Raw genomic sequence first — 23,217 nt, 5'->3', positions numbered from 1 at the left:
ACGAGCACTCCAACACTGCCTTGTGTGGGTTGCTTCAAACCAGTATCCGTGTGTTGAAAGCATCGTTTGTATCTGCTTTGTTTCCTTCCTGGATCTGTGCGTCGAGGTTTCCAGCGCGGCACCTTTGTTACACCACACGGGAAAGACTCGCAATCACAGTCATACCCGCAACAATGACGGGTTCCAATACCTTTCAGGACCACTCGGGGGGTGCGAGTGTGGAGACCATCATCGCTCCGGAACACTCTCCAGTATCACCAATAGAGGCCTCGACAAGCACCATTCACCTTCCAGGCAATGAGTCCGATTCAGAGAACACACAGCCAGAAGTGAAATGGGAGTCCGGCACCGACACATCACCAACCACCGACTCATCCGCGTCGTCGACCAACATGGATCTCGAGAAGTTGGACATACCCGCCGAGGAGTGGAAGCCAGAGAAGAAAGAATGGATTATCATGATCAGCCTTTCCATCATCTCGCTCATGGTGGCTCTGGACGCCACCGTCTTGGTCACTGTTCTTCCAGTGAGTTGCCCGTACTGATCACATCGGCACCAGTCTCGCTGACATCAATCGATAGCAAATCACACAGTCCCTGAATGGTACGGCCATCGACGCCTTCTGGACGGGAACTTCATACCTGCTCTCTAGCGCGGTGTTCCAACCCATTATTGCTTCCGTCTCCCAGTTCTTCGGCCGCCAACAACTCCTCATCTTTTCTCTCGTCTTCTTTACGGTCGGAACAATACTTTGTGCTGTCGCAGGTGATTTTACTGTTATGCTCATCGGTCGGAGCATCCAAGGTGTCGGCGGTGGAGGTATCATCACGCTCAGCCAGGTCATCTTCAGTGATATCGTGCCACTGAGGTTCCGTCCCAAGTACTTCGCCATCGTCTTGGGCTCTTGGGCCGTAGGAACGATCATCGGGCCGGTCGTTGGAGGCGCCTTCGTCCAGCACTCGACATGGCGATGGTGTTTCTACATCAATTTCCCCTTTATCGGTCTTGGATTCCTCCTCGCTTTCGTCTTTATCAGACTTAATGCAGTATCGAAGCTCACCCTCGCGGAGAAGCTTAAGAAGACGGACTGGGTCGGCGCTGTGATGTTCCTGGGCAGCGCAACTGTCTTCCTCATTGGCCTCTCATGGGGTGGAGTCCAATATGCCTGGACGTCGGTGCAAACCCTCGCTCCTCTCATCATAGGTCTGGCCGGTGTTGCTGCCTTTGTGGCATGGCAACTATGGAACCGACCACGAAGCCTGATACCTATGTCTATCTTCTGGTGCCCTTCGGCCATCTTTGCGTTCTACTGTGCGTTGGTGAACGGCGTAGTCGTGAGTCATTCCACCCAGTTCTGTTTTTCGCCGACTGACCCTTCTCTCAGCTCTTCTCTGCACTATACTACGTGCCCTTCTATTGCATGTCTGTTCGAGGCTCGTCACCAATCCGTGCAGGCATCGAGCTCTTCCCCGCTGTTTTCCTACTACTACCGGGTTCCATTGTTGTCGCGGCGCTAACCACCCGTCTCGGATCCTTCCGCTGGGCGATCTGGATGGGATGGGCGCTAGTCACCTTGGGCGCTGGGTTGTTGATGCTGCTTGACTTACATACGAAGTATGTCGTCCTTGCTGTCGCCCTTGGTATCATGGGCGTTGGCTTTGGCAAAGTGCTCACCAGTGTCAACGTGGGCATCCAAGCGATCAGCAAGGTCGAGGACGCTGCTATGTCGGCTTCCATGTACGGGTTCATGCGCAGCCTGGGAATGCCGCTGGGGGTGGCCATCAGCGGTACGGCTTTCACGAACGCTATGTCAAGCAAGCTGCTTTCCTACGGTCTTCCGGCAGAGATTGCGCACGACTCGGAGCGCTACATATACGTTCTACGCAGCATGGCGGCGGATGACCCGCGGAAGACGGCTATCCTCCAGTCGTACATGCACGGTTTCCGTACCGTCTTCATCTTGATTACCTGCCTATCGGCGAGCGCACTCGCGGTGTCGTTGTTCATTAAGCATTTCAGCATGAACAAGAAGCTGCAATCGAGGTACTCGGTCCGACCTCAATCGTGCAGTGCTCGATAGGGGGAACAATACGCAGCTACGACGTTAGACATGGACAATGACTTAATGAGCTCGGCGTTTTGGTCTCTATTGCGCTAGTGCAGATTTCAAGGCCTTGTTGGAAGGATATACCCGGTCGTACGAATGGATAGTTGTACCTGTGTCCAGAATCAATCTCAATGATGATTTCGCTGAAACGTCGTTCCCGAGCGCACAGACCCAAGGCCGTGTTGCCCTCTATGGCTTTGTCCCACCCTCTAAGCTCTCCATACTGTACAACATCATCCTCCGGGCATCATCACCACAAGCGACTCTTGGTTTGCCAGAATAGGTACCCTTAGATGAAGGCAGCTAAAAGTATATCAAAGCCGTGCTGGCGCACAACCATTTGACTTGCTTCACACATGTGCAATTTAAGTGCCGGCTCATGGACCGCGCACAAGCCCACCACATTCCACCAACCACCAAAAGCTCCGGAAGATTTCCCCACAAAGCTTGTTCGAAGATCTAGTTTCGAGGCTTTTGATCACACTAGCGCCAAGCGCATTGTTTCGAACGGTGAGAGCAATGACAGGCGCGAAATTAGCACCTGGACGGATAATCCTTAACTCAATGTGTGTGCTGGACACGGTGACACAGGAGACTTTCCTCCGTCTACTAAGTATATGAAGGCATCGTTCATTTGTCTATTCACTTTCGTTCAGTCGCTTCGTTTCGTTCTGGTGTGTACTTTCTACGTACCAATTTCAACATGTGGGCTGTTGTTACGTTCGTCACTCTGCTTGCCACTGGCCTGGCCGCACCGCTTGAGAAGCGTGCGAGCCGCACTTCTCCGCCATCAGGCTGTCTGTCTGTAGGCAGCGGCTACACGTACTCGACCATCCAAGCCGCCGTCAATGCTCTCTCACAGTCTTCGACCTCTTCTCAATGCAGTATGTTCCTTCCTATATCAGCCCAGAACAAGCCTAACAATCCCAGTCTGGGTAGACCAGGGGAACCTACAAGGAGCAGGTTTCCATCAACTCCCTGAAGGGGCCCTTGATCCTCTATGGCTACACAGCCGACACTTCTAGCTACGCCGGAAACAAGGTCACTATCACCTACAACTTGAGCCAGGCAAGCGGCCAGACCAACGATGGTTCAGCTACGCTTCGGGCCGAAATTGGAAATCTCAAAGTGTACAACATGAACATTGTCAACAGCTACGGCAAAGGCTCTCAGGCCGTAGCCGTCAGTGCTCAGGGTGACAAGACGGGTTTTTACGGAGTCTCTTTCAAAGGTAGCATACCATGTCCACACTGGTGCAATGGTACGCTGTGCTGACAAGCTGTTCAGGCTTTCAGGACACCCTCCTCGCCCAAAACGGGGCCCAAGTCTACGCCAAATGCTACATCGAAGGTGCAACCGACTTCATCTTCGGTCAGAAGGCTGCTGCTTGGTTCGATGGCGTCGACATCAGAGTCCTAAGCGGCGGCTACTACATCACCGCTAACGGCCGCGACTCGTCCTCCAACCCATCCTACTACGTCATCAACAAGTCGACCGTCGCTGCTGCCTCGGGCCAGTCTGTTGCCGCAGGATCGTTCTATCTCGGCCGCCCATGGCGCGACTATGCTCGTGTGGTGTTCCAGAACACCAGTCTCAGCAATGTCATCAACGCTGCCGGCTGGCACATTTGGGGAACCGACTCGCCGAACACGGATCACGTCGAGTACGGCGAGTATGGCAACACGGGTGCTGGTGCGTCGGGGACGAGGGCGAGCTTCGCGAAGAAGCTGTCGAGTGCTGTTGGCATTTCGACTGTGTTGGGCAGCTCGTACCCGTCTTGGGTTGACACCAGCTACCTCTCTTAAGCTGGCTGCCAGACAGAAGCCGTCGCGGATCCGAGATGCTTTGCTGTAAATATTCTACCATTTTGTTATGCCGCTGTGCGATGCTTAGCTTCTCTTCAATACAACAGTACATATTTCCTGCCCAGACTTGCACATGATTCGTTCGGCCCTTGCTTGCCCGGCTCGACATGTCGACACACGCCACCGTCGTGTGTCGATCCCCAGCAATTACCCCAGCTTTTGCTACCCCAACTTCCTCGCTGCGCCTAGCGCAACGGCTGATGTGACGCTGAAGTACCCCGGGTGCAAGACTCGGGTAACGCCATGGTCGCTCCCAATGGTCGGAAGCTATTTGCCCGGTCGTACCTGCCCTGCATGTAATGTGCGGGGAGCTGGACCTGTTCTGTGCTACAACGCCTTGGATGACTTCGTCTCTTATTTTCTCTTGCGTGTGAAGCAGCGAGATTTCAATTGAGGTCGCCTATCATCATACAGCACATCGGGCATCATGCCTATCTTCAAGAGACACAGCCTGAGGGCTGGCAACAACAGAACACGGGCCGCAGAGCTCACGCTGCGAGACTCCATCTTTCCTCTCTGTCTCGTCACAATCCTCTTCTTCCTCTGGGTATGTACCTCGACGTACTGCCGCTCACCGCCTGCATCGTCCACGGCTAATGAATGCCCAGGGCTTCTCGTACGGTCTCATAGACACACTCAACAAGCACTTCCAAGAGGTTCTGAACATTACTCGGTCGCGAAGCTCCGGACTGCAGGCAGCCTACTTCGGCGCCTACCCGCTCGCCTCCCTCGGCCACGCAAACTGGATCCTGCGCCACTTTGGCTACAAAGCTTGCTTTATTTGGGGCCTCTGTCTGTATGGGGTCGGCTCGCTCATCGCATGGCCGGCCCTTGTGTACCGCTCTTTCGGCGGCTTCTGCGTCGCCATCTTCATTACCGGCAACGGCCTCGGATCGCTCGAGACGGCGGCAAATCCGTACTTGACCGTGTGCGGTCCGCCCAAGTACAGTGAGATCAGGATCAATATTGCGCAGGCGTTCAATGGCATTGGAACGGTGATTGCACCCGTCTTGGGGTCGTACGTCTTCTTCAACAATGTTGACGATAAGAATCCGAGCTTGAAGAACGTACAGTGGACGTATTTGGCTATTGCTATCTTCGTTTTCATACTCGCGTTCGTATTTTATGTCACCCCCATTCCAGAGATCACGGTAAGCAGATAAGACAGTGGAGGAAGCTTACATGAAGCTGACAATGAAAGGACGCGGATATGGCGTTCCAAGCAGAGGAGACGCACGCTGGAACAGATGTCAAGCCCTTCTGGAAGCAATACCGCCTCTTCCATGCAGCCGCTGCGCAATGTGCGCTTTCCCTTCTTCCCTATTTTGTCGCTTCGCACATCACTAACGCCAACCAGTCTGCTACACCGGCGCTCAAGTCGCCATCGCCGGCGCCTTCATAAACTACGTCGTCGACACCCGCGAAGGCACCTCCTCTGCGACGGCTGCGCGCTTCCTCTCCGGGGCCCAAGGTGCCTTCGCCCTCGGCCGCTTCGTCGGCTCCTTCCTGATGAATTACGTGCGCCCGCGTTGGGTCTTCCTCGCATTCATGACATGCTGCATCATCTTCATCTCGCCCTCGATCACGCAGCGCGGAAACACCGGCATGTCAATGCTCTACGTAACCCTCTTCTTCGAAAGCATCATCTTCCCCACCATCGTGGCGCTCGGCATGCGCGGGCTGGGGAAGTTCTCCAAGCGCGGCTCTGGCTTCATCATCGCCGGTGTGGCAGGCGGTGCTGTCGTTCCGCCTATCCTGTTCGCGGCAGCGGATTCCCAGGGACTAGCGGATTATGCGACGGGACATGCGCCCACGGCAATCGCGATGAGCGTGCCGCTGGCGTTCTTTCTGGCGGCGTGGACGTACACACTTGCGGTGAATTTTGTGCCGGCGTACCGCATTGTCGTCGACAAGTTCCATACTACGGAGATTGGGGTCGTGAATACACACCAGGATGAGGAGAGCGGAAGCGGAGAGATTGGTAAGAGCGAGGCTCCTGTGCAGACGAATGACGTGAATGCTACACCCAAGCTTGCGTAAAGCTGACGTTGGGTGGCGATAAGTGGCGGCGAGCGTAGCAGGTGTTCATACGGTGATGTGCTTGGTTGTTTGGAGACTGACCCACTGAGAGTCGTATATTCCCGTGTACGGAGGTAAATATACCGTGACCATATTTGCCTGCATAAGCACGCCATGTGGAAAGTGATCCAAGTCAATTCACGACCAACTGAAACCGTGAGAGGTAGGGTTAAATAAAGTGGCCCTTGATCGAAGACTAGAGAAAGATAAGCGGCTCGCACCCGGCCTCTATCAGTTTCTACATCGCCGCACTCACCACACGGCACACCTCTGCCGACTCATCCACCTTCAGAATCCCCATGAGTGCTTTTGGTCGTTCCGACGCCGTCTAACCAACCAAGATCTTGCCCACCCAAATCAAATCCGAAGCCGCTCACAAACGCCCGCACCGATCTCCGCTTATGAATTCAAGTAGTTTCGGATGGCGCCCTGCAGCTTCGTCGCTCCCTCACCTAGCAAGCTTGTTAGGTTTTCCAGATCGTCGCTTGCTGTAATACCGAACTTGCGCACGAAATCCTTCGCAGCGCCTTCCAGGTCACCGTAATCGTCTTCAGGAATGTCGTCTTCAGGGCGGCCGAAGTAGGCGTTCGACGAGATGGCGGAAGCTCCTTCGAAGCCTATTGAAGCGTTAGATCCCACTCCGATTTCGTGAAGGGGGAGAAGACATACCTGTTAATCTAGACTTGGCTTCCGCTGCTGCGGATGGATCAAAAGAGCCGCGGCCGAAGAACTCATCGCTGCCGATACCCTTCTGCGTACCAAACTTTTCGCGTGCGTACGTCTCACTGTCGTCTTCAACGGGCTTGCTTGTGCTGCCGAAACCACCCATCTTCTTTGGCGCAGCTGCCGACTTCGCTGCGCCCACCTGTCCGAATCCGAGACGTGCGACGCCCATACCCAATCGTTCCACTTCCTTAGTTGACTTCTCGGGTTTCGAGGTGGTGCCAAATCCGCCGCGAGACGGCGAGAGTGGCGTTGGCGCGACAATGTTGGAAGCTTCGGGGGCCTTGGGCTTGGTCGTCGCAGCTGCCTCTGCGGCTTCCGCGTCGGGGTCGTAGCCTAGCTTTTCTATACGTTCAGCTTCTTCGCGGGCCTTGCGTTCTGCTTCCTCAAAATCTAGACCGTCACTAGCGACAACCTTCTTCGCGCCCAGTCCCTTTTTCTTGGCCCCGAGGATGTTCTTCTTCGGCGCTGCTCCGGAGGTGGTCTTTTTCACAGCAGGTCTGGCAACGGGTGGTGTGGTCGCCGAGCCGCCTGCTAGTGGCGACTTGGGTCGGTCGGTGCCATTACCAGCTGCACCCGGCTTCAAGAAGGGAGATTGCGCGCGGGGTGTACCGGTACGTGATGGTGGGTTGGAGGGGCGCTTGACGGTGGGCTTATCCCATGACGAGAAAAAGTCGTCGTCCTCGCCGGCTGGAGTGTTGTTCCCTTCGCTGCCACTCGCTTCTGGCACGTCTGTTATTACGACTTCTTCAGGATATCTAGACGGTGTCAGCCAGATCCGCACGTTGTCCAGGGGATGTTGGAAATGCCATACTGTCTGGCATCTACAGCACAGCGCCTTTGTAGCTCCTCCTTGTACTTGGTAGCCGCATTGCTTGTGTATTTCGTCTTCGGGTCTTTGCTCGCCAGTGCAGCGGAGCCGCCGTGCGTCTGGAAGTACTTGGTCGCGCTTTCATTTCCGCCAACCTTCATAGTGCGCAACTGATCCCATTGCCATACTACATCCATTAGCACCTATCCGGTCTCCTTTGGAATCTCTCGCTCCCTCAGCTTTCACGTACTGTCCAAGTTCGTCGACCGCACGAATGAGATGTGCACTCCCATGTTCCTATGGTTCGCAGAGCAATCAAGGCAGAGGTAAATGCCGAACGGAACGGAGCTCCATGTTGGGTTCTTCGCGCCGCAATCGAAGCATACCTGTGCGTAGGTATTAGTTGCCTTGCCCGCCCATTGACCGCTCCTTCCCCTGGGTGCGGGCTGAATAACACACCTTGTTCGCAGCTTTGACCTTCAGTTTTGCGAAGATGTTCCTCGACTGGTCCTTTGTGGCGAGAGCCATGGTGGGCTATCACAACAGGAACAGTGTTGTGCGGCGAGTGAGCAGGAGTTGTCGAGTAGAGGCTGGTGGGGACATTTGGCCGCACCTGCAGCGGTCGGGGATGCCACCTTCCATGTTCGTCACGTGAAACTAAACAAGCCTTGACCAGTCCGTTTCGGCGGCGCCGCCGTCTCAGCCTCGGCGGCTTCCAGTCTTTCTTGTCGATTCACTGACAAAACGGCACATCAATCGCTTGAAGCATCAATACTCGGAACCATCGTCTATTGAGCCACATTCATGCCCTTACGACCTCCTCGGATCTCGCTCTCGACACGTTCTGTCCCTGTAAAGTATGCATCTATTCAGCACAAGTTTGTACCCGTGATGTGCTCATTTCACATCCTACCTTGGTTAAATACAAAACTTCTAAGCCCCTGTTCATGTTCGTATGTCACCAAAAGCCACTCTTTGCCTGATTCACAAGACAATCTATCCTTGGAAACATGAGTTGCACACTCTCCAAGCCCAACGCTGAAGAACCAGTCGCCCAGGACCCGTTCGCCCAAGAAGGAGTAATTCCAGCCGGTTGCAGCATCGCAATACATTTCACCAAGGCGAATCTGTCAAGATCATCAAAAATTACGGGGTTCAGACTGTCGCGACTTGGGCCTTCGCATGTCGCAAAATCGGTACAGCGGCGAATGCCAAAACACCCCGCCACTTTATTCAGCGGACATAGCACAACAGAAGAGCTCGTACTCAACGATAGCAAGCGAGGCTGCCGAAGCTCCCTCGGGAATGTGGTTGTCTTTTAGTCGAGACAGCTGCGCACTTACTCGGTTAATATGTGACATGTCAATTGAATCTTCACTTACAGATAGGTCCATGTCGCACACGCCATCACAGACTGGCAGACTGGTCCCCAGAATTGGTGGCTTTCTGTACGATCAAGAACGATATGCCATCCTCGAAATTCTGGAAGGCGCAAGCCCCGACATTCACGATACGCTGGGTCCAGCATACGATCAGTGGACTTATACCCAAATGCGTGTCAGGTCGTATCACCAGTCGTGCCTCGATAACTATTGGTTTGCGTTCGCTAAGTTGGCAGTTGGTCCCACCGCCGAAGAGATCAAGCAGGAAAAGGCTTTAAAAGGCCGCGTGAAATACACGGAACTCATGGTGGCACTTAATGCTTTCTTCATGGCTGGCGACTCGATTCCAGATACCCTGCGCTTGTTCAGGAACGTCCAGGTGTATAATGCGCCGGGCCGGGGCTGGAGGGGCTGTATTGCAGCGCGATGAGCCTATCTCAAAGGCGAGGAACTATGCGCGATTAGAAGCGCTGCAAGCTGTGGTAGTTGCAACAGGTGCTTGTCCCGACGACGTCTGCAAGAGTAATGGAGAAACCAACAAGCTCTTCAAGGTGCATTACGAGGTCGCACCGGAGGTCGAACAGGAATACAGCGGCGCTGCCTGAATAGCAAACTCAAAAGGACCCTGCTGAATGGGCTGAGTCAAAGCAAGCTCAACAATGAGTAGGTGTCGTTCTGGTAATGAACAGCACGCATACATCTTCCATAATGAAGACGCCCACAGTAGCATTCATTACTGCGGTAACACATGCAGTTCCCCTGCGTGAATGGCTATAGGTCCACGACGATCCCTTTCGCTACTCCCCAATGTCCTACCGTCGAAGCATTCACCAACGTCGTCCTCGCCTCCCTTCTCCTCCTCCCAAGCGCCCATCCCACCCATTGCCAAACCCAAGCCAGTACACCGATTTCGAATACAAACCACCCACCGACATGGCTGCCTAGCGCAGCATCATACATCCTCTGCACCTGATCCCAGCATACGACCTCTCGCCCCCTTGCTTCATGTATGTGCCCACTCACAAAGAGTCTTGGTTGAGTGTTCCGGAGTTCGGAGAGCAGATACGGACACCCAGCATGATCTGTCCCATTAGCATCCAAATGGCCCTTCGCCGGACCATGCGTCACCGTTATATCTGCGTCGCGCGCAATTCTACCGCGCCACAGGTTTCCCCCCCTTCGCGGGGTCGTACTGAAACGCCCAATTACCGTACTTCGGTGTGTACGGTGATCCGAATACCGTGATATTTCGGTCTCGCACGTTAATCGTAGCCATTGAATCCTCGAGATAGATGACGTCGCCCCATTTTAGATCCTCTTTTCTCCTCCCATCTTCTGTCGTGAAGACTCGATTAGGTGCATCGGCGACAAAGACGTCGTCAAGGATGAGGTCGTGGTTTCCCGCGATAACAAGTTTATGCTCATGAGGCAGGCTACTTATCCAATCCACCGCCCTCTGCACCTCCTCAAACGTGCCATTCTGACTCAGGTCCCCCGCATGGACTAGAATATCACCCCTCGGTACGGTGGGTGTGGTGTTGTGTGTGTCAGATATGCAGACTACTCTTAGTGGATGTGCTATGCTGCTGTCTCTGCGTTTCAGCTTTCCTGAGGGTGGAAATGGAGGAGAGGGAGGAGAGAGTGAGGGCTGGTGCGTGTAGAGCCAGGTTGCAAAGAAGACGATTGGGTTGCGGAAGCGCTGGAGGGTGGTAGGTTGCGCTGGGCGGAATATATTGCTACGAGGGAGGAGATGGGTGTTTGAGGAGTTGGTAGAGGAGGACATGATTCTTGGTGTCGTCCTCTTTCCCATGTTCGGAGAGGTTCTGTTGGCTGTGTTTTGTAGATCCTGCTATGCCACAGTGCACTCGGATATCTTGCCCGAGAGCTGTAAAGAAGCTGAACAATTGAAAGCTTGCGGCGAAGATGATGGTGTAGCGCTGTTCTGGTGGTTTGGCGAGGAAGTTATGGTCGGCCTAAGTGTTGTGGTTCAGGCAGCCCTTTTCGGCGGTCATGCCAGATCACCGACTGTGGGAATACATCTCAAGCCTCATCCCCTCCGCTTTCGGCGGATCACAGTATCCTCCGGAATATTGAAACGCCAACGATAGTCGTCCCTGCCTTTTCACTTCCTATGGTACCGACACCCGTCCTTAACTTCTCACGCGTGTACAATGGTGTTTGCTCACAGAAGTGCCTTCTATATTTAGTGAAGGCGCCGAGGGAACTGACTGCCGCTTAGACGACTCGATGAACTTTTCCTTGTTCCGTAAACGGTTTTCAGAGCTATCACGAGAGCATTTTGCGCGTGTCGGACAGGGCCCGTCATGGCCGCTCTCGCGGAAGGAAGGTGCATATTGCTCCTACAACTCAGACGAGATTGGAAGGAACGTGTAACGATCAGTCGGCTTTTTAGGCCGCATCTCCTCCATCTCCCTCACTTCTTGTCGCAGCCCTTGAGGCTTGCGACATCACGACACGAGTTTGCCATCCTTACCACGCATTAAACAAACACCATGGCTATACCCAACCTGTCATCGCGCGATCCGGAGGCCATCCCGCCCTATCGACCCGAAGAGACCGCCCAATCTGCTCGGTTGGCCCGTCTCCGTCGAAGGCTCCCTACATTTCTGTCTTCTCCCAATAAACCCACTTCTCCTAGCAAATGCGACCGCTTCCGCGAACGCCTCCCCAAATTCCGTGCTCCTAATCCTCCAGACCGTCCGACTTTCAAAGAATGGCTCCGCCGATGCTGGCTCGACGTCCTCACACAGCTCCTTTGCGTCTTGGTCGCTTTCATCATCTACTTGACCGCGTCCCCTCTGATGCCGAGATATTTCCCTTTGTATCCAGGCATTCACACCACAGACTGGGGATTGAAGTACGGGCAGCCGTACGTTAACGAGTACATCAATACGACTTGGAGTGCAGCAGTCAGCTTTGTTTTCCCGTTCCTGATCATGTCCGCCATATCAGGATGGTATTTCAATAGCTTCTGGGACGGCAACGCAGCTGTAAGCCTTCTCATCTTACACTCACCACCACCCAAATCTTCATTCAGTCTAATACCGTCGAACAGTGCATCGGCCTCGGCTACGCCCTAGCCACCGCCACCCTCTTCCAATCCTTCATCAAATGGATCATCGGCGGCCTGCGCCCACACTTCCTTTCGCTCTGCAACCCGGCCATCCCGCCGGCATTCGGCGGCATCGGCCAAGGCCCGAACGCCATGTAGTACACGTCGGACGTGTGCCGTGGCGAATCAGCTAAACTGCGCGAGGCGCAGATGAGCTTCCCCTCTGGTCACGCATGCGCTGCGTTCGCGGGGTTTGGATTCCTTGCGCTGTACTTCAACGCGAAGTTTGGCATTTTGGGGCACAAGCCGCATGCTGAGGGAAAGGGGGTTGTGAAGCCGGGGGATATGTTGGAAATTAGTGTAGATGAGGCGAGGAACTCTCATGCGTCCAGAGTACCGCACTGGAGATTGGTGCTTTTCGTTGCCCCGATTTTGGTGGCGGTGATTATAGCGGCGAGTAAGGTCCGGGATATGTGGCACCATCCTCATGAAGTGGTGTTTGGGGCGTGTGTTGGTACGCTGTTCGCGCTCGTGGCATACCGGATGGCTTTTAGGAGTGTGTGGGATCAGAGGACGAATCATCTTGCAAGGGAAATAGAAGAGGAGCGTATGACCCCGGATGTGCGGGTTGCTGAGCCGGTAGATAAGAGTTACATTGTTTGATGGGGTGCTGGTCTGGGAAGGGTTGTAGATGATATTTCCTTTTAGGGACTCCTTCGGCCCTTTGACCTCATCCGTTTACCTAGCTCCCTGTTCTTGAAAGCTGCCCACGGCTTCGTATCAATCGGCGAGTTGATTTCTGGACAGTGTAGCGCACTAGCAGCTTAATTGTCGAATCTGGTGTGATGCTCAGCAAGTCTCAAAAGCTCAAGTGGGAAGTTCGATGAGTATTTCGCATCCTTCCAATACCCATACACCCAAGCCAATACCGAAAATGCTAAATGCTACGCCATTTCCATGCATGCACTATAATACAACATCTCCCACTCATATACCCATACCTACTTTCATCGTACAAATCTACTCTTCCCTCCTGCTTTCCCACCCCTCCTCCCTCCACGTCCCGCTCCTCCCACCCTCCTTCAACACGACCCTGATATTGTCGATTCTAATACTCTTATCTACCGCCTTGCACATATCCACAACACTCAAAGCAGCGCCCATCACGCTTGTTAGTGCTTCCATTTCTACGCCTGTTTGGCCGACGCACTGGACTTTACTCTCCACCACGATGCCGCCGAAATTTCTTTCATGGTCTGGGGATGATGAGGGAAAGGTGTGTAGAGTGACGCCGACGTGTGTAAGCGAGATGGGGTGGCAGAGTGGAACGAGTGAGGGCGTCTGTTTGGCGGCCATGATGCCTGCGATGCGGGAGACGGACAGGACGTCTCCCTTCTTGTTCGAGGCGGAGTGGATAAGGGAGAGCGGCTGGGGGTTCGAGAACCAGATCGTGCCGGTGGCGATGGCGGTGCGAGGTGTGTGCTGTTTGGAAGAGACGGAGACCATGTGTGCGTCGCCCGAAGATGTCAGATGCGGAAGCGTTGGTGTGGGTTGGGGGTCAGGGCTGTCTGCGGATGAAGAAAAAGGGTCTCTCTCAACCTCCGGTATTCTTGTGCCTTCCCTGGAAGAGTACTGTCGTCGGAAAGCAAGCGTGTGGTATGCGCTTGCGCTCACGGCTTGCCACGCGTGGTTAGCTCCGATGCGATATCCTTGGCCTTTGCCTTTCCATGTAAATGGCAGATCCTCAGGTATGTGTTGCTTAGGTTTCCTCTTATCCTTCTTAGCCGCATTGGCAGTGTCCCAGGCTTTCGCTCGCTCCTCATCAACGGCCGCGCCCTCGTCCTGCAAAAAGCCCAGGCCAGCGTCCATCTGGGCCCAATTAAGATCTTCGGCGGCGTCACTTCGTTCGACACCCAGTTTCCTCACTTCTTTTCGTACGAAGGCTTCTGCCCATCGCTTCGCCATGCGCGCTGCGGCTCGCTGGTCGAGATCGTGATCAAGGATCATTTGGTCCAGCAGCGCTCGGACGTCCTGGCTGACGTCTGGATCAGCCTCAGCGCTCTCAGCTGCCATGTCATCATTTCGCGTCTGCCACTTCCAGACGAGAATTTTCAGCCATGTCTGCAGCGTTTTGCGCTGCTTCGATTTCCATACGTCGTATGGTAACGTATCCATTAGGGGGTAGTCCTTCTTCAGCCTCTGGCTGAGTTCGAAGAGCTGGTTTTGCAATTCTGGCACGTCGGCTTCGACATCGACGGTTAGGTCATCGTCAATCTTGACTTGCTGTGAGGGCGAGAGCTGCGCTTTCAATTGATCAGACAGCGAACGCACTGGCGGTACTTCAGGCGAGGGGCTCAACCAGGCACGAAGGGGCTGGGGCTGGTTCGAATGACCGGAAACAGGAGCAGCCTTCTCTGCCTGCTCTTTCCTAGAAGATTGGCGGGAGATCGCGTTGGGATTCTGGTTTGACCATCGGATGAGTGGCACTGCTTCCTCAGCTGGCTCTTTGGATTTGACAGCGGGTTCGGTCTGCTGCTCAACGGTAATGGCCTCTTTTTCCAGCTCGCGGAGTAGTTCTTCAACCTTCCTCGCAGTTGCCAGACCAAAACCGTCAGCCTTCGCAGCAGAAGCCAGCTTCTTCAAGTGCACAACAGACTGCTGTATATCGCGCAATTGCTGTTGCCGGACTTCTGCGGTGGGGTCTTGCCGCTTAGATATGATATCCTCGAGCTGGGAATGGACAAGTCCACCATCGCGAGCGGTAGGCTCAAATTTTCGTGTATTGTTTTCGCCTGTAAAATCCATTGTTCTCATCCTCTTGTACTCCTCGCTCCTCTTGATACTCCTTAGATGTTCGTACTCGTTGCGCGTCAATTTGCGTCCCAATTCGATCTCCCGCTGATTGACCGCGTCTCTCACTGCACTCAGTGCTTTTTCTAAGTCGCGTTCGCGCTCGGCGATTGTCAGCGACATATCCAACGGCTTGCGATCATCATATGCCTGTCGCTTCTCAGGGGTTAGCATTATTGCATTGTTGTAGCTGTTTGAAGACGCTTCGAGCGATGCTGGGTGACCTTCAGGGAGATTGCCTTCAATGGCCCTAACTTCTTCCTCCGGCAAATGTTTGAATTGCCCTGAATTTCTATGCCGATCAAGAAAGCGAGGATACTGCTGGGTGATAGGTTCCCTTTGGCTTCTCAACGCTTCCCAATGTGCGATGAGCTTCTCCGCCTTTGAATCTTGTGTTTGCAACCGCGGTAATTGAGTAGATGCCTCCCCAAATTGGCGGCTTGTCTCCTGCAGCGTCTTCTTCAGTGCGTCTCGGCGCTCAACAAGGCTTTGCATCTCAGGCACTTCCGTCTCTTGCGCCGACAAAGCTGCGTCCAAAAATATTGACCCCTCTGCTTCGGCGTTCTGAGCAGCTTTAATGTCCCTCCGCCAAGTTGCACAGAGAGAGTCGTCCCACTGCACCTTCGCATGGCCCCTCTCGAGGCGCTCTTCATCTTTCTTCCTGCTCTCCCTCTCCCTCCTCTCCGCTCTCTTAGCAGCGCTCTTCTCGGCTCGGGCTTCGTCCGCCGCATTCACCTGCATGGTCTCCTCCCTCAACTTCGCGGCCTTTTCGTCTAGTCGCAGTTGCTCAGCATCCAGATCTTCTAAACGCTCCGGTCCGTTCGGCGCGTGCCGCCGAAGTTGGTACTTGCACGTGAGTAGCGTGCACTCGAGTTCGTGGACCTTAGCCTTCCAGTTGTGCTCCAGCTTCTTGCGATGCTCCTCGTTCTTCATCGCCGCAGAAGCAATCTTCTTGTTGCAGCGCCACATCGCACGCGCGCTCTCTCGGTTTGCCTTCTCTTCTGATATAGCTGACACTCTTTCCTGCCACACCTTAAATTTACTGGAGTCGGCCACGTGCGGCGGGCTCTCTTTTGTGAACTTCAACCGCCATTCCAGATCTTTGATCTGCTTACGGATAGCCGCGATTTGTGCAGTCTTAGAACCGGCTGTGGCTTTGCTAAGTCCATCGACGGCTCTCCAACGAATTTTGTTTTTTTTTCTTTCATTATAGCGAGCTCTGTCCTTTCTGGCACTTTCTAATTGCATTCTTCTTTTCCAAGTTATTGCAGCTTTGGCGCCTGTGGCGTAGGTGCGGACACCTGAAAACCCCGAATGGAGGGAAAGCGAGGGAGGCGACAATCGTGGCGGTGGGATTATGGACCATGCTCGAACTAGAGCAGCGCTGGGTGTTGGGACATATTGTGTGTTGACTTGTGAACGGGCATCGCGACCTGAGCTGTTGCTGGTTGCGCTGGGCTGCATTGACTGGTCTAGGCAAGTCAGCAAGCGTCCTCACACAGAGGACTCGTAAGGTGGCGCATGGGGTATAGATTGACATATATAGTCAACACGTCTATCTTCGAAAATGACAGTGCCAGTCCAGCCGCCTAGTAAATGCAAAAACGCCACCCATGCAAACGTGTCGGCCAATATTCGTGAGGGCATACAATCGTCTGTAATCAAAAGAAAGCCGAACATTACCCACCAATTAAGATCATCGGCCTGTTTTGCATATTCTCGAGGTCCCCCATATCCGCGTGCTTTTCAGCTTTTCGTTTCACAGCTTGGCCGATTACTTGCAGAAGCTCTTGCTCGCGTTGTCTCCGGCCAACGGTGGTTTCGTCGCTTAGCAGACCTTCTCGCCGGTCCATTTCACTTTTCTTGATGCGCTCAAAAGCTTCTTGATCAATTGGCTCGCCATTGTTGCCTTTCCGGAGGAGATCGCGGAGAGACACTTCAGCGTTGCCATGCAGGCAGACCTTGAGATTTCCGTCGCTTGTAATTCGCAAGCGGTTGCAGGTCCCACAAAAATCGTTCGTCATACTTGAGATGAAGCCGACTTTGCCCACGAAGCCCGGTACCTCGTACGTCTTGCTCGTGTCGTTCTTGTGACCCTCGACTCTTCGCAGTCCTGGAAACTTCGCTCGTATTATGTCCAGCATCTCCTGAAAACTGATCATCTTGCCCTTACTCCACTTGTTGCCTCCAAAAGGCATGTACTCGATGAAGCGCACTTCAATGTCTTTCTCCCGGCCCATCTCGACGAAAGGTATTATATCGCGCTCGTTCAGCCCGCGCATTACGACGCAATTGACCTTGAGCTTTATATTCGCACCAAGCCTCTTCATCTCCAAGATACGGTCGATGGACCTCATAACCGCATCGAAACCATTCCGTCTCGTCATGATCTGAAACTGGAATGGGTCGAGAGTATCCAAGCTGAGGTTGACGCCTGTCAGCCCAGCTTCGACCATGGCATCCAGCTTCCGGTGCAATGATATTCCGTTCGTGGTCAAAGCAAGCTCGCGAAGTCCTTGCGAGCGCAGGGTGCCGATTTGTTGCATCAAGGGAACGATGTCTCGGCGTACGGTGGGTTCGCCGCCTGTCAATCGGATTTTGGTGACGCCTTGCGATACAAATAATGAGGAAAGGTAGAATATCTCGGGAGTGGTGAGCATATGCGCAGGCGGCGACAGCGGTACGCCCTCTGAGGTACTATCAGCACAAGTAGATTGCAATATGACAGGCTGTCTTACCCTCTGGCATACAATATAAACAGCGCAAATTGCACCGTTCTGTAATGCTTATCCGGAGGTAATCATGCTCCCTGTTGAACGAGTCCGTCAAGAAATCGGAGAAGGGTTTTGCATTGCGTATCGCCTCTTTGCGCTGCTGCAAGCCTGAGCTTGCGACGGGCGGAACTGCAGCTCCGTTGCTCTCTGCAGCCGTCTCATGCGCGTGCAAAGCCGTCGCATAGCCGCTATTCACACTTCCCAATGCTGGAATACGCGGTCTAGCGAGGCGTTCGTTGCGAAGGCATCGCGCAGCCGTCGGAATTGGCCGCATGTACGCCATGGGAGACATGCTCACGGGAATGTGGAGCGTCGGTGGTCTGTATGAACAAGCAGAGCCATGGAAATATACACTACATAAACAGGAAGAGAAAGGCAACTATGTGCGGGGTTGCAACGTGGATTTACGTCGTGTGAAGAGAGGCGATAAAGTTAGACAGGGATCGCTCACAGATGCTTGGCAGCCGCGATCTTGAGAAGAGTGGGGTTGCGGCAAAGACGTCCGCTCTCCACCACTGCGGCAACACGGGGAGTTCACATGCGCCCCCACTCCGAAATGTATGTAAACGCGCCCTACGCTCAGAGGGTCTGAGTACATGAGTACGAAAAGCAGCAATGAGCCACATAAATACGGGCATTACTGCATACAATCGAGCGTAGCGATACAGTAACAGCAGAATCCCTGTAGAGTGGACATGCCATCTATATCAACACCTCAATACGTGCCAGGCGATGTAGACTCACATCTTTACAGCTGCCCGCATCAATCCTTGTAATATGCCTGTCCAAGTTCAGTGTCTTTTTTCTAGCCTTCATACTCCCGATACTCTCTCGAACAATACACCTCACACAGTCCAGGGTCCCTCATCATAAGCCTAAGAATACTTAGAACAAGCAACTGCAGATGGACCGTGTTGCACCTCAAAGGTTTCGAACACGATGCATCTCTCACGCACGCACTTCGTCATCTACACAAGCATGCTTGGTCGGCTAGGCTGTTTAATGAGATCAAGAGAATCTATGTTGTCAAGGTTCGTTGTAGCAAAAGAGGTCTGTGTCTGTCGCATTGACATGATTCTATAGTTTCGCGTATACCGTATACAGTCTTTGAATCACGGTGGCCAACAAGCCAGACATGCCCTCTCGTGGCCGGGTGGACTACAGTCCGGGCTCTCGACAAATGAAATGGTTGCCACCCGTTCACCCAAATCTCATCTTTCCAAGACAAGGTCAAAGAGGAAGCACGGAAGACCAAGATTGCAATCGAAAACAAGTTCCTAGCCAATTTGCCCCGCGCTACATGGTCCATTCAGATGTCCCAAGTGATGCTCACAAGATGTGCAGATTGCTTGGTTGTTCGATGCAGGCACGGAAGCACAAACACCGATCTCAAAGATGACCACCAGGATGCTCTCCTCCGCGCTTCCATTTTCAGGCCCTCTCACCCAGCCATCTCTCCAACATCAGCCGTTGGCGACCCACTTCCCGGCACGCAAGCGCTTACCTCTTCCCCAGGCCCGCATATGATTGGTCGTCGCTCAAAGCGGGGATATTAACGCGCTTTTACGTCTGTCGAATCGACCAGATGAGCTATATTAAGTTCAATTTGTGGGCAAGGCTAACGAAGCAGCGAAGGTTGCAAAACAGGATATTAGCGGTCTATAATCGTTTGGTGTTTGGTCGAGGACGGGTTGCACGGGCGGCTCTGCGGGAAGGTGGAGAGGCGGTTGGGAAGGTGCGAAGGGCCCTGGGAGGGGGGAGCTGACACGCCATGCTTGCCACGGCCTGGACGCGTGTATGAGCAAGGTGTTTTGACCTGTTCGAGTGCGCACGTGTGCAAGTGTGCTCCAGCTCCAGGGCTGCTGCGGAGGAGGAAAGAAGGCTTGAGACACTGCAGTCATCTTGAGACCACTTTCCAGAATAGCAACGCTCCGCTCATCATCAACAGCAACGCCCTTGGCCCACATGCTTCCTCTGCTCATCATCAACAGCAACGCCCTTTCCCCAGATGCTTCCCTCTGCTGTACCACGCCGCGGCGCGACTGCCTCCACCCGTGTGCGCACCAATCAGTGCCTTGACCAGCCTTTCTCCCCAATTCATCTATTTTAACAGACATTGAGCGGGTACTATGCCATAATCAGCAGTCGAGCATGCACGACAGATCCGTGCGGCGGTAGAGCCTGGGCCCGCCGCGCTTGGGCCCGACCAATCATAAGCCTGGAGCACTATTTTTGCTCGGCGGGCCTGCATGTTTGATGCTGGCGCCAACGGCTGGCGGGAGTTTGGAAGGTCTCAGATGTATATATGGGGGACAAGTACGCGGGGGAAGTCGAGGGCATCGCAGCTATCAAACAATTGTCGGTTCGAAGAAAAGGCAGGAACGACTGTGATCGATTGAACGCTTTCCCTTTACGTTTGTTTTGTTTCGCTTTGAACTTGGGATCTGGATCTCGAGTTTCTCCTCTTATCGTACCTGGATTATACCCTTCTTTCTATTTTCTGTCGTCTTCATTACGGGAGTGCTATTTCGGTGCCGGATATCGAACAAGCCGACGCAACGACTTTGAACCTTCGCCAAGTACTGCTCTGGAGGACATAATACCTGCCTCCTCTACCGTCCATCCTATCCTCTACAACAACCTCAACAATGCTCTTCTCAACGACCTTCGCCCTGGTCATGGCCTTCGCGCCCGCCATCTTCGCAGCGCCTACTCCCTCTCAGACCATCGGCGACCTCGAGAGGCGGTACCTCAGCCCGGATACCATCCGCAAGCTCGAGGACGGCGTCTGTGATCTCTCCAAGGCAGTCATGCCGATTGGTACGTCCCTTCCCCTCCTCTCTCCTCCTTCTCTTCTCACAGCGTGCCTAACACCCCACAGCACCGACCCCTCTCCCTGCTGTATCTTCCGGCCTCGCCCTCGCCCACGTCGCCATCGGCCGCGGCACCCAGAACTACACTTGCGCATCTTCCACCTCCACCGACGCCCCCAAACTCCAAGGCGCAAACGCAACCCTCTACAACGTAACGTGCTACTCGGTCCGGTCACCTTCCGTCCTGGCCTCCATTCCCTCCATCGCCCTCACCCAATCCATCGACCTCAACCAAGACGTCCAGAAGTATACTGTTTCAGGCCACCACGAGTTCACCGCCGCTGGCGTGCCCTTGTTCCTTCTCAAGGCCGATAAGAGCAACTACGGTTATGTGCAGGCCAAGAGCGCCGCGAACAGCACGGCGCCGGCAGAGAGTGTCAAGGGAGAGAATGGGCTGGGCAGCGTTCCATGGCTGAAGCTTACTGGCGTCGAGGGCGACTACAAGGAAATCTACCGACTGCAGACGGCTGGCGGTGTAGCGCCGAAGACGTGCGAGGGACAGGCAAGCTTCTTTATCGTGCAGTATGCAGCTGAGTACTGGTTCTGGAAATAGGATAAGAAGCTACACTGTATGAGGGCGAAGGAGAAGGACCTGGGAAGGGTGTGACTGTACAGAGCATTGGGCGGCGTTTCGAGGGAATTTCTCTAGCGACTGGCATACTTAGTGTCGCGATCGTCGCTTTCGAGCCTTGGTCTGTGTAGACAAGGATGGACCTAGGGTAATTCAGATAATCAAATACAGATTCTTCAACCTCTACACAAAGGGTATCTTGGTTCACATGCCAGTGACTCTTATATTGCATCAGGTTCTTCCTTCTGTACCCTGCGACGCAAGCCTCGCTTACGAGTGAGTGGATCCGATTCTTCTACAAGGTCCGCAGTCTTCGCTTTGTCTCCCTCAAATAGCTTTTTCGGCCAATCCCTGCACATGTCGATGCGCGAGCGAGGTGCGAATATCTCCAAGACGATGTAGAGTAGGTAATCTACGACGGCGCATAGGCAGAAAAGCTTGCCGGCCCAGATTCCACAGCCGTAGTATCGCTTGAGCCGATCGATGAGCGCAAAGCTTCGGACGCCAGCGCGGCCGCGCGCTGCATCGCCTCCACCGAATTCCTCGGAACCCGCAGCACCCACGACGCCATCGTAAACCCTCTCCGTTCGCTCAGCGACGTCAGTCCAAGAGTACATCTGCTTGACCTGGCCGTGGAACAAGTCGGTTCGTACTTTCCCTTCTCGTAGCTTCGCGATCGCGCGCCCGGTTGCTGCAACAATGTCGTCTTCCTCGGGCGCGGCAAACTCGGTCATGTGGTTGGGTAAGACCTCAGGTACGCCACCCACGCGTGTGCAGACGATGTACAACCCACATGATGCCGCCTCCACGATCACAGTTCCGAACGCCTCCGTGAGCGACGGGTTCAGGAAGATATGGCCCTTGACCATGACATCACGGACTTCTTCGTGGCGCACCGCTCCGAGCAGGAGAATCCTGTCCTGTAGCATATTCCGCTCAATCATCTGCTCGAGATCGATTGCTTTCGGCCCTGTGCCAGCGACTATGAAGCGGACGTTCGGGTGCGACGCAAGTACGCGGGGGATCGCTGCGATGAGAAGATCCACGCCTTTGTTATAGAAGAGTCGCATGATGGCTACGATCGTTATCGTGTCGTGCGATCCGAGAGGCTGCGGAGACCCGGGGCCGCTGTTGCGACGAGGATTGACAGAGTCGTGGGAAAGGGGTCGAAAATTCTCAGCGACAACGGCATTTGGGATGACTGAGACCATGAGCGGGTCAAGCGATGCTCGTAGAACACAGTTCTCTTTGCTAGGAATATTCAGTGCCCATTCCTGCGAGAGGTCTAGTTACATACCAGGTATGACTGACGCAGATGACATGGTCTACATCACTCAGGGTGAATTTGAGAAGCTTGTTCGTAAGAATACTACCAGCATCTGCGAAGCCGAAGAGGCTATGGTCTGTAAATACGGTAAACAAGCCCATAGTTCGCGCATGAAGTATCGCCTCGTTGCAAAGGTTGCTGAGACTGGCATGGCCATGTACTATCTCGATTCGCTCGCGGACAACGATGTTCCGAAAGATGGGGAAGAAGGAGAAGACGGTCGGAAACGTAGTCTCGCGGTAGACGGTCCAGAATGGGACGTAATAAACTTTGAGGCCATTGGTAAGGTAGCGAACTCCTTTGCGTCCCTTGAAAGCGTGGGTGATAACAATGACTTTGTGGCCACGGTTGATCAATTTCTGGTTGCGTGAGTGCGTGGTATCAAGGTGGCTGTGAGGTAACCTACACTGGAAAGCTGGTATATATGACTTTCGACCCCGCCTGGAGCCAATTAGACTATGTATCCGAGTGATCATCGGTCGCGCATACCGGGCTGCGGGTAGAAATTGTCGCTAACCATGCTGTAGACACATGAGCTGTGTACATGGTGAGTGACTTTTTAGAATTGCATACGCGATATTGTAAGGCATGGTAAATCTTCTGAGGACGGGAACCTCTAGGGTGCAAACGCGGATGATGCATAGCAAGTCTCTCAAAGGGTTGTGGTGGTATCATGCACTGAGTTACCCCACGCTGCGCGACGCGGTGAGGCTCCACGTCGGCGTTCCTTGGGACCGCGAAATCTTGGCATTTAACTTTTTGGAAACTGCGACCACAACCA

The 23,217-nt window shown here is 53.9% G+C and overlaps 11 protein-coding genes across 11 annotated transcripts; 6 read left to right on the top strand and 5 right to left on the bottom strand.

Moving 5' to 3' along the window:
• Positions 1 to 173: 173 nt before the first annotated feature.
• On the top strand, positions 174 to 2,081 carry N0V89_001096 (uncharacterized protein; the record flags this gene model as incomplete). The annotated part of the gene is made up of 3 exons (XM_056209911.1): positions 174 to 527; positions 583 to 1,335; positions 1,386 to 2,081. 3 exons carry the CDS (start codon positions 174 to 176, stop codon positions 2,079 to 2,081), a joined length of 1,803 nt encoding a protein of 600 aa, XP_056076733.1.
• Positions 2,082 to 2,811: 730 nt separating this feature from the next.
• On the top strand, positions 2,812 to 3,913 carry N0V89_001095 (uncharacterized protein; the record flags this gene model as incomplete). Its single annotated transcript, XM_056209910.1, has 3 exons — positions 2,812 to 2,996; positions 3,053 to 3,339; positions 3,396 to 3,913. The coding sequence occupies 3 exons, from the start codon at positions 2,812 to 2,814 to the stop codon at positions 3,911 to 3,913; spliced, it is 990 nt and encodes a 329-aa protein (XP_056076732.1).
• A 487-nt stretch (positions 3,914 to 4,400) lies between these two features.
• N0V89_001094 (uncharacterized protein) lies at positions 4,401 to 6,013 on the top strand (the record flags this gene model as incomplete). Its single annotated transcript, XM_056209909.1, has 4 exons — positions 4,401 to 4,520; positions 4,582 to 5,124; positions 5,175 to 5,274; positions 5,331 to 6,013. 4 exons carry the CDS (start codon positions 4,401 to 4,403, stop codon positions 6,011 to 6,013), a joined length of 1,446 nt encoding a protein of 481 aa, XP_056076731.1.
• Positions 6,014 to 6,451: 438 nt separating this feature from the next.
• GLO3 (ADP-ribosylation factor GTPase activating protein, ER-Golgi transport) lies at positions 6,452 to 8,114 on the bottom strand (the record flags this gene model as incomplete). Its single annotated transcript, XM_056209908.1, has 5 exons — positions 6,452 to 6,669; positions 6,722 to 7,533; positions 7,590 to 7,773; positions 7,837 to 7,972; positions 8,046 to 8,114. The coding sequence occupies 5 exons, from the start codon at positions 8,112 to 8,114 to the stop codon at positions 6,452 to 6,454; spliced, it is 1,419 nt and encodes a 472-aa protein (XP_056076730.1).
• A 1,023-nt stretch (positions 8,115 to 9,137) lies between these two features.
• N0V89_001092 (uncharacterized protein) lies at positions 9,138 to 9,573 on the top strand (the record flags this gene model as incomplete). The annotated part of the gene is made up of 2 exons (XM_056209907.1): positions 9,138 to 9,347; positions 9,391 to 9,573. 2 exons carry the CDS (start codon positions 9,138 to 9,140, stop codon positions 9,571 to 9,573), a joined length of 393 nt encoding a protein of 130 aa, XP_056076729.1.
• A 548-nt stretch (positions 9,574 to 10,121) lies between these two features.
• On the bottom strand, positions 10,122 to 10,751 carry N0V89_001091 (uncharacterized protein; the record flags this gene model as incomplete). The annotated part of the gene is made up of 1 exon (XM_056209906.1): positions 10,122 to 10,751. One exon carries the CDS (start codon positions 10,749 to 10,751, stop codon positions 10,122 to 10,124), a length of 630 nt encoding a protein of 209 aa, XP_056076728.1.
• A 730-nt stretch (positions 10,752 to 11,481) lies between these two features.
• N0V89_001090 (uncharacterized protein) lies at positions 11,482 to 12,200 on the top strand (the record flags this gene model as incomplete). Its single annotated transcript, XM_056209905.1, has 2 exons — positions 11,482 to 11,979; positions 12,045 to 12,200. The coding sequence occupies 2 exons, from the start codon at positions 11,482 to 11,484 to the stop codon at positions 12,198 to 12,200; spliced, it is 654 nt and encodes a 217-aa protein (XP_056076727.1).
• Positions 12,201 to 13,061: 861 nt separating this feature from the next.
• On the bottom strand, positions 13,062 to 16,318 carry N0V89_001089 (uncharacterized protein; the record flags this gene model as incomplete). Its single annotated transcript, XM_056209904.1, has 2 exons — positions 13,062 to 16,115; positions 16,313 to 16,318. 2 exons carry the CDS (start codon positions 16,316 to 16,318, stop codon positions 13,062 to 13,064), a joined length of 3,060 nt encoding a protein of 1,019 aa, XP_056076726.1.
• Positions 16,319 to 16,570: 252 nt separating this feature from the next.
• Positions 16,571 to 17,957, bottom strand: N0V89_001088 (uncharacterized protein; the record flags this gene model as incomplete). The annotated part of the gene is made up of 2 exons (XM_056209903.1): positions 16,571 to 17,588; positions 17,665 to 17,957. 2 exons carry the CDS (start codon positions 17,955 to 17,957, stop codon positions 16,571 to 16,573), a joined length of 1,311 nt encoding a protein of 436 aa, XP_056076725.1.
• Positions 17,958 to 20,313: 2,356 nt separating this feature from the next.
• On the top strand, positions 20,314 to 21,091 carry N0V89_001087 (uncharacterized protein; the record flags this gene model as incomplete). The annotated part of the gene is made up of 2 exons (XM_056209902.1): positions 20,314 to 20,485; positions 20,547 to 21,091. 2 exons carry the CDS (start codon positions 20,314 to 20,316, stop codon positions 21,089 to 21,091), a joined length of 717 nt encoding a protein of 238 aa, XP_056076724.1.
• Positions 21,092 to 21,330: 239 nt separating this feature from the next.
• On the bottom strand, positions 21,331 to 23,026 carry SPT14 (Phosphatidylinositol N-acetylglucosaminyltransferase GPI3 subunit; the record flags this gene model as incomplete). Its single annotated transcript, XM_056209901.1, has 5 exons — positions 21,331 to 22,360; positions 22,407 to 22,795; positions 22,843 to 22,877; positions 22,926 to 22,957; positions 23,010 to 23,026. The coding sequence occupies 5 exons, from the start codon at positions 23,024 to 23,026 to the stop codon at positions 21,331 to 21,333; spliced, it is 1,503 nt and encodes a 500-aa protein (XP_056076723.1).
• Between the last annotated feature and the right edge of the window lie 191 nt (positions 23,027 to 23,217).

Source organism: Didymosphaeria variabile (assembly GCF_027946475.1).
Source record: "Didymosphaeria variabile strain IMI 356815 chromosome Unknown scaffold_1, whole genome shotgun sequence".
Classification (NCBI taxonomy): domain Eukaryota; kingdom Fungi; phylum Ascomycota; class Dothideomycetes; order Pleosporales; family Didymosphaeriaceae; genus Didymosphaeria; species Didymosphaeria variabile.
The sequence above is the reverse complement of the archived record's forward strand: the minus strand, read 5'-3'. Positions and strand labels throughout refer to the sequence as shown.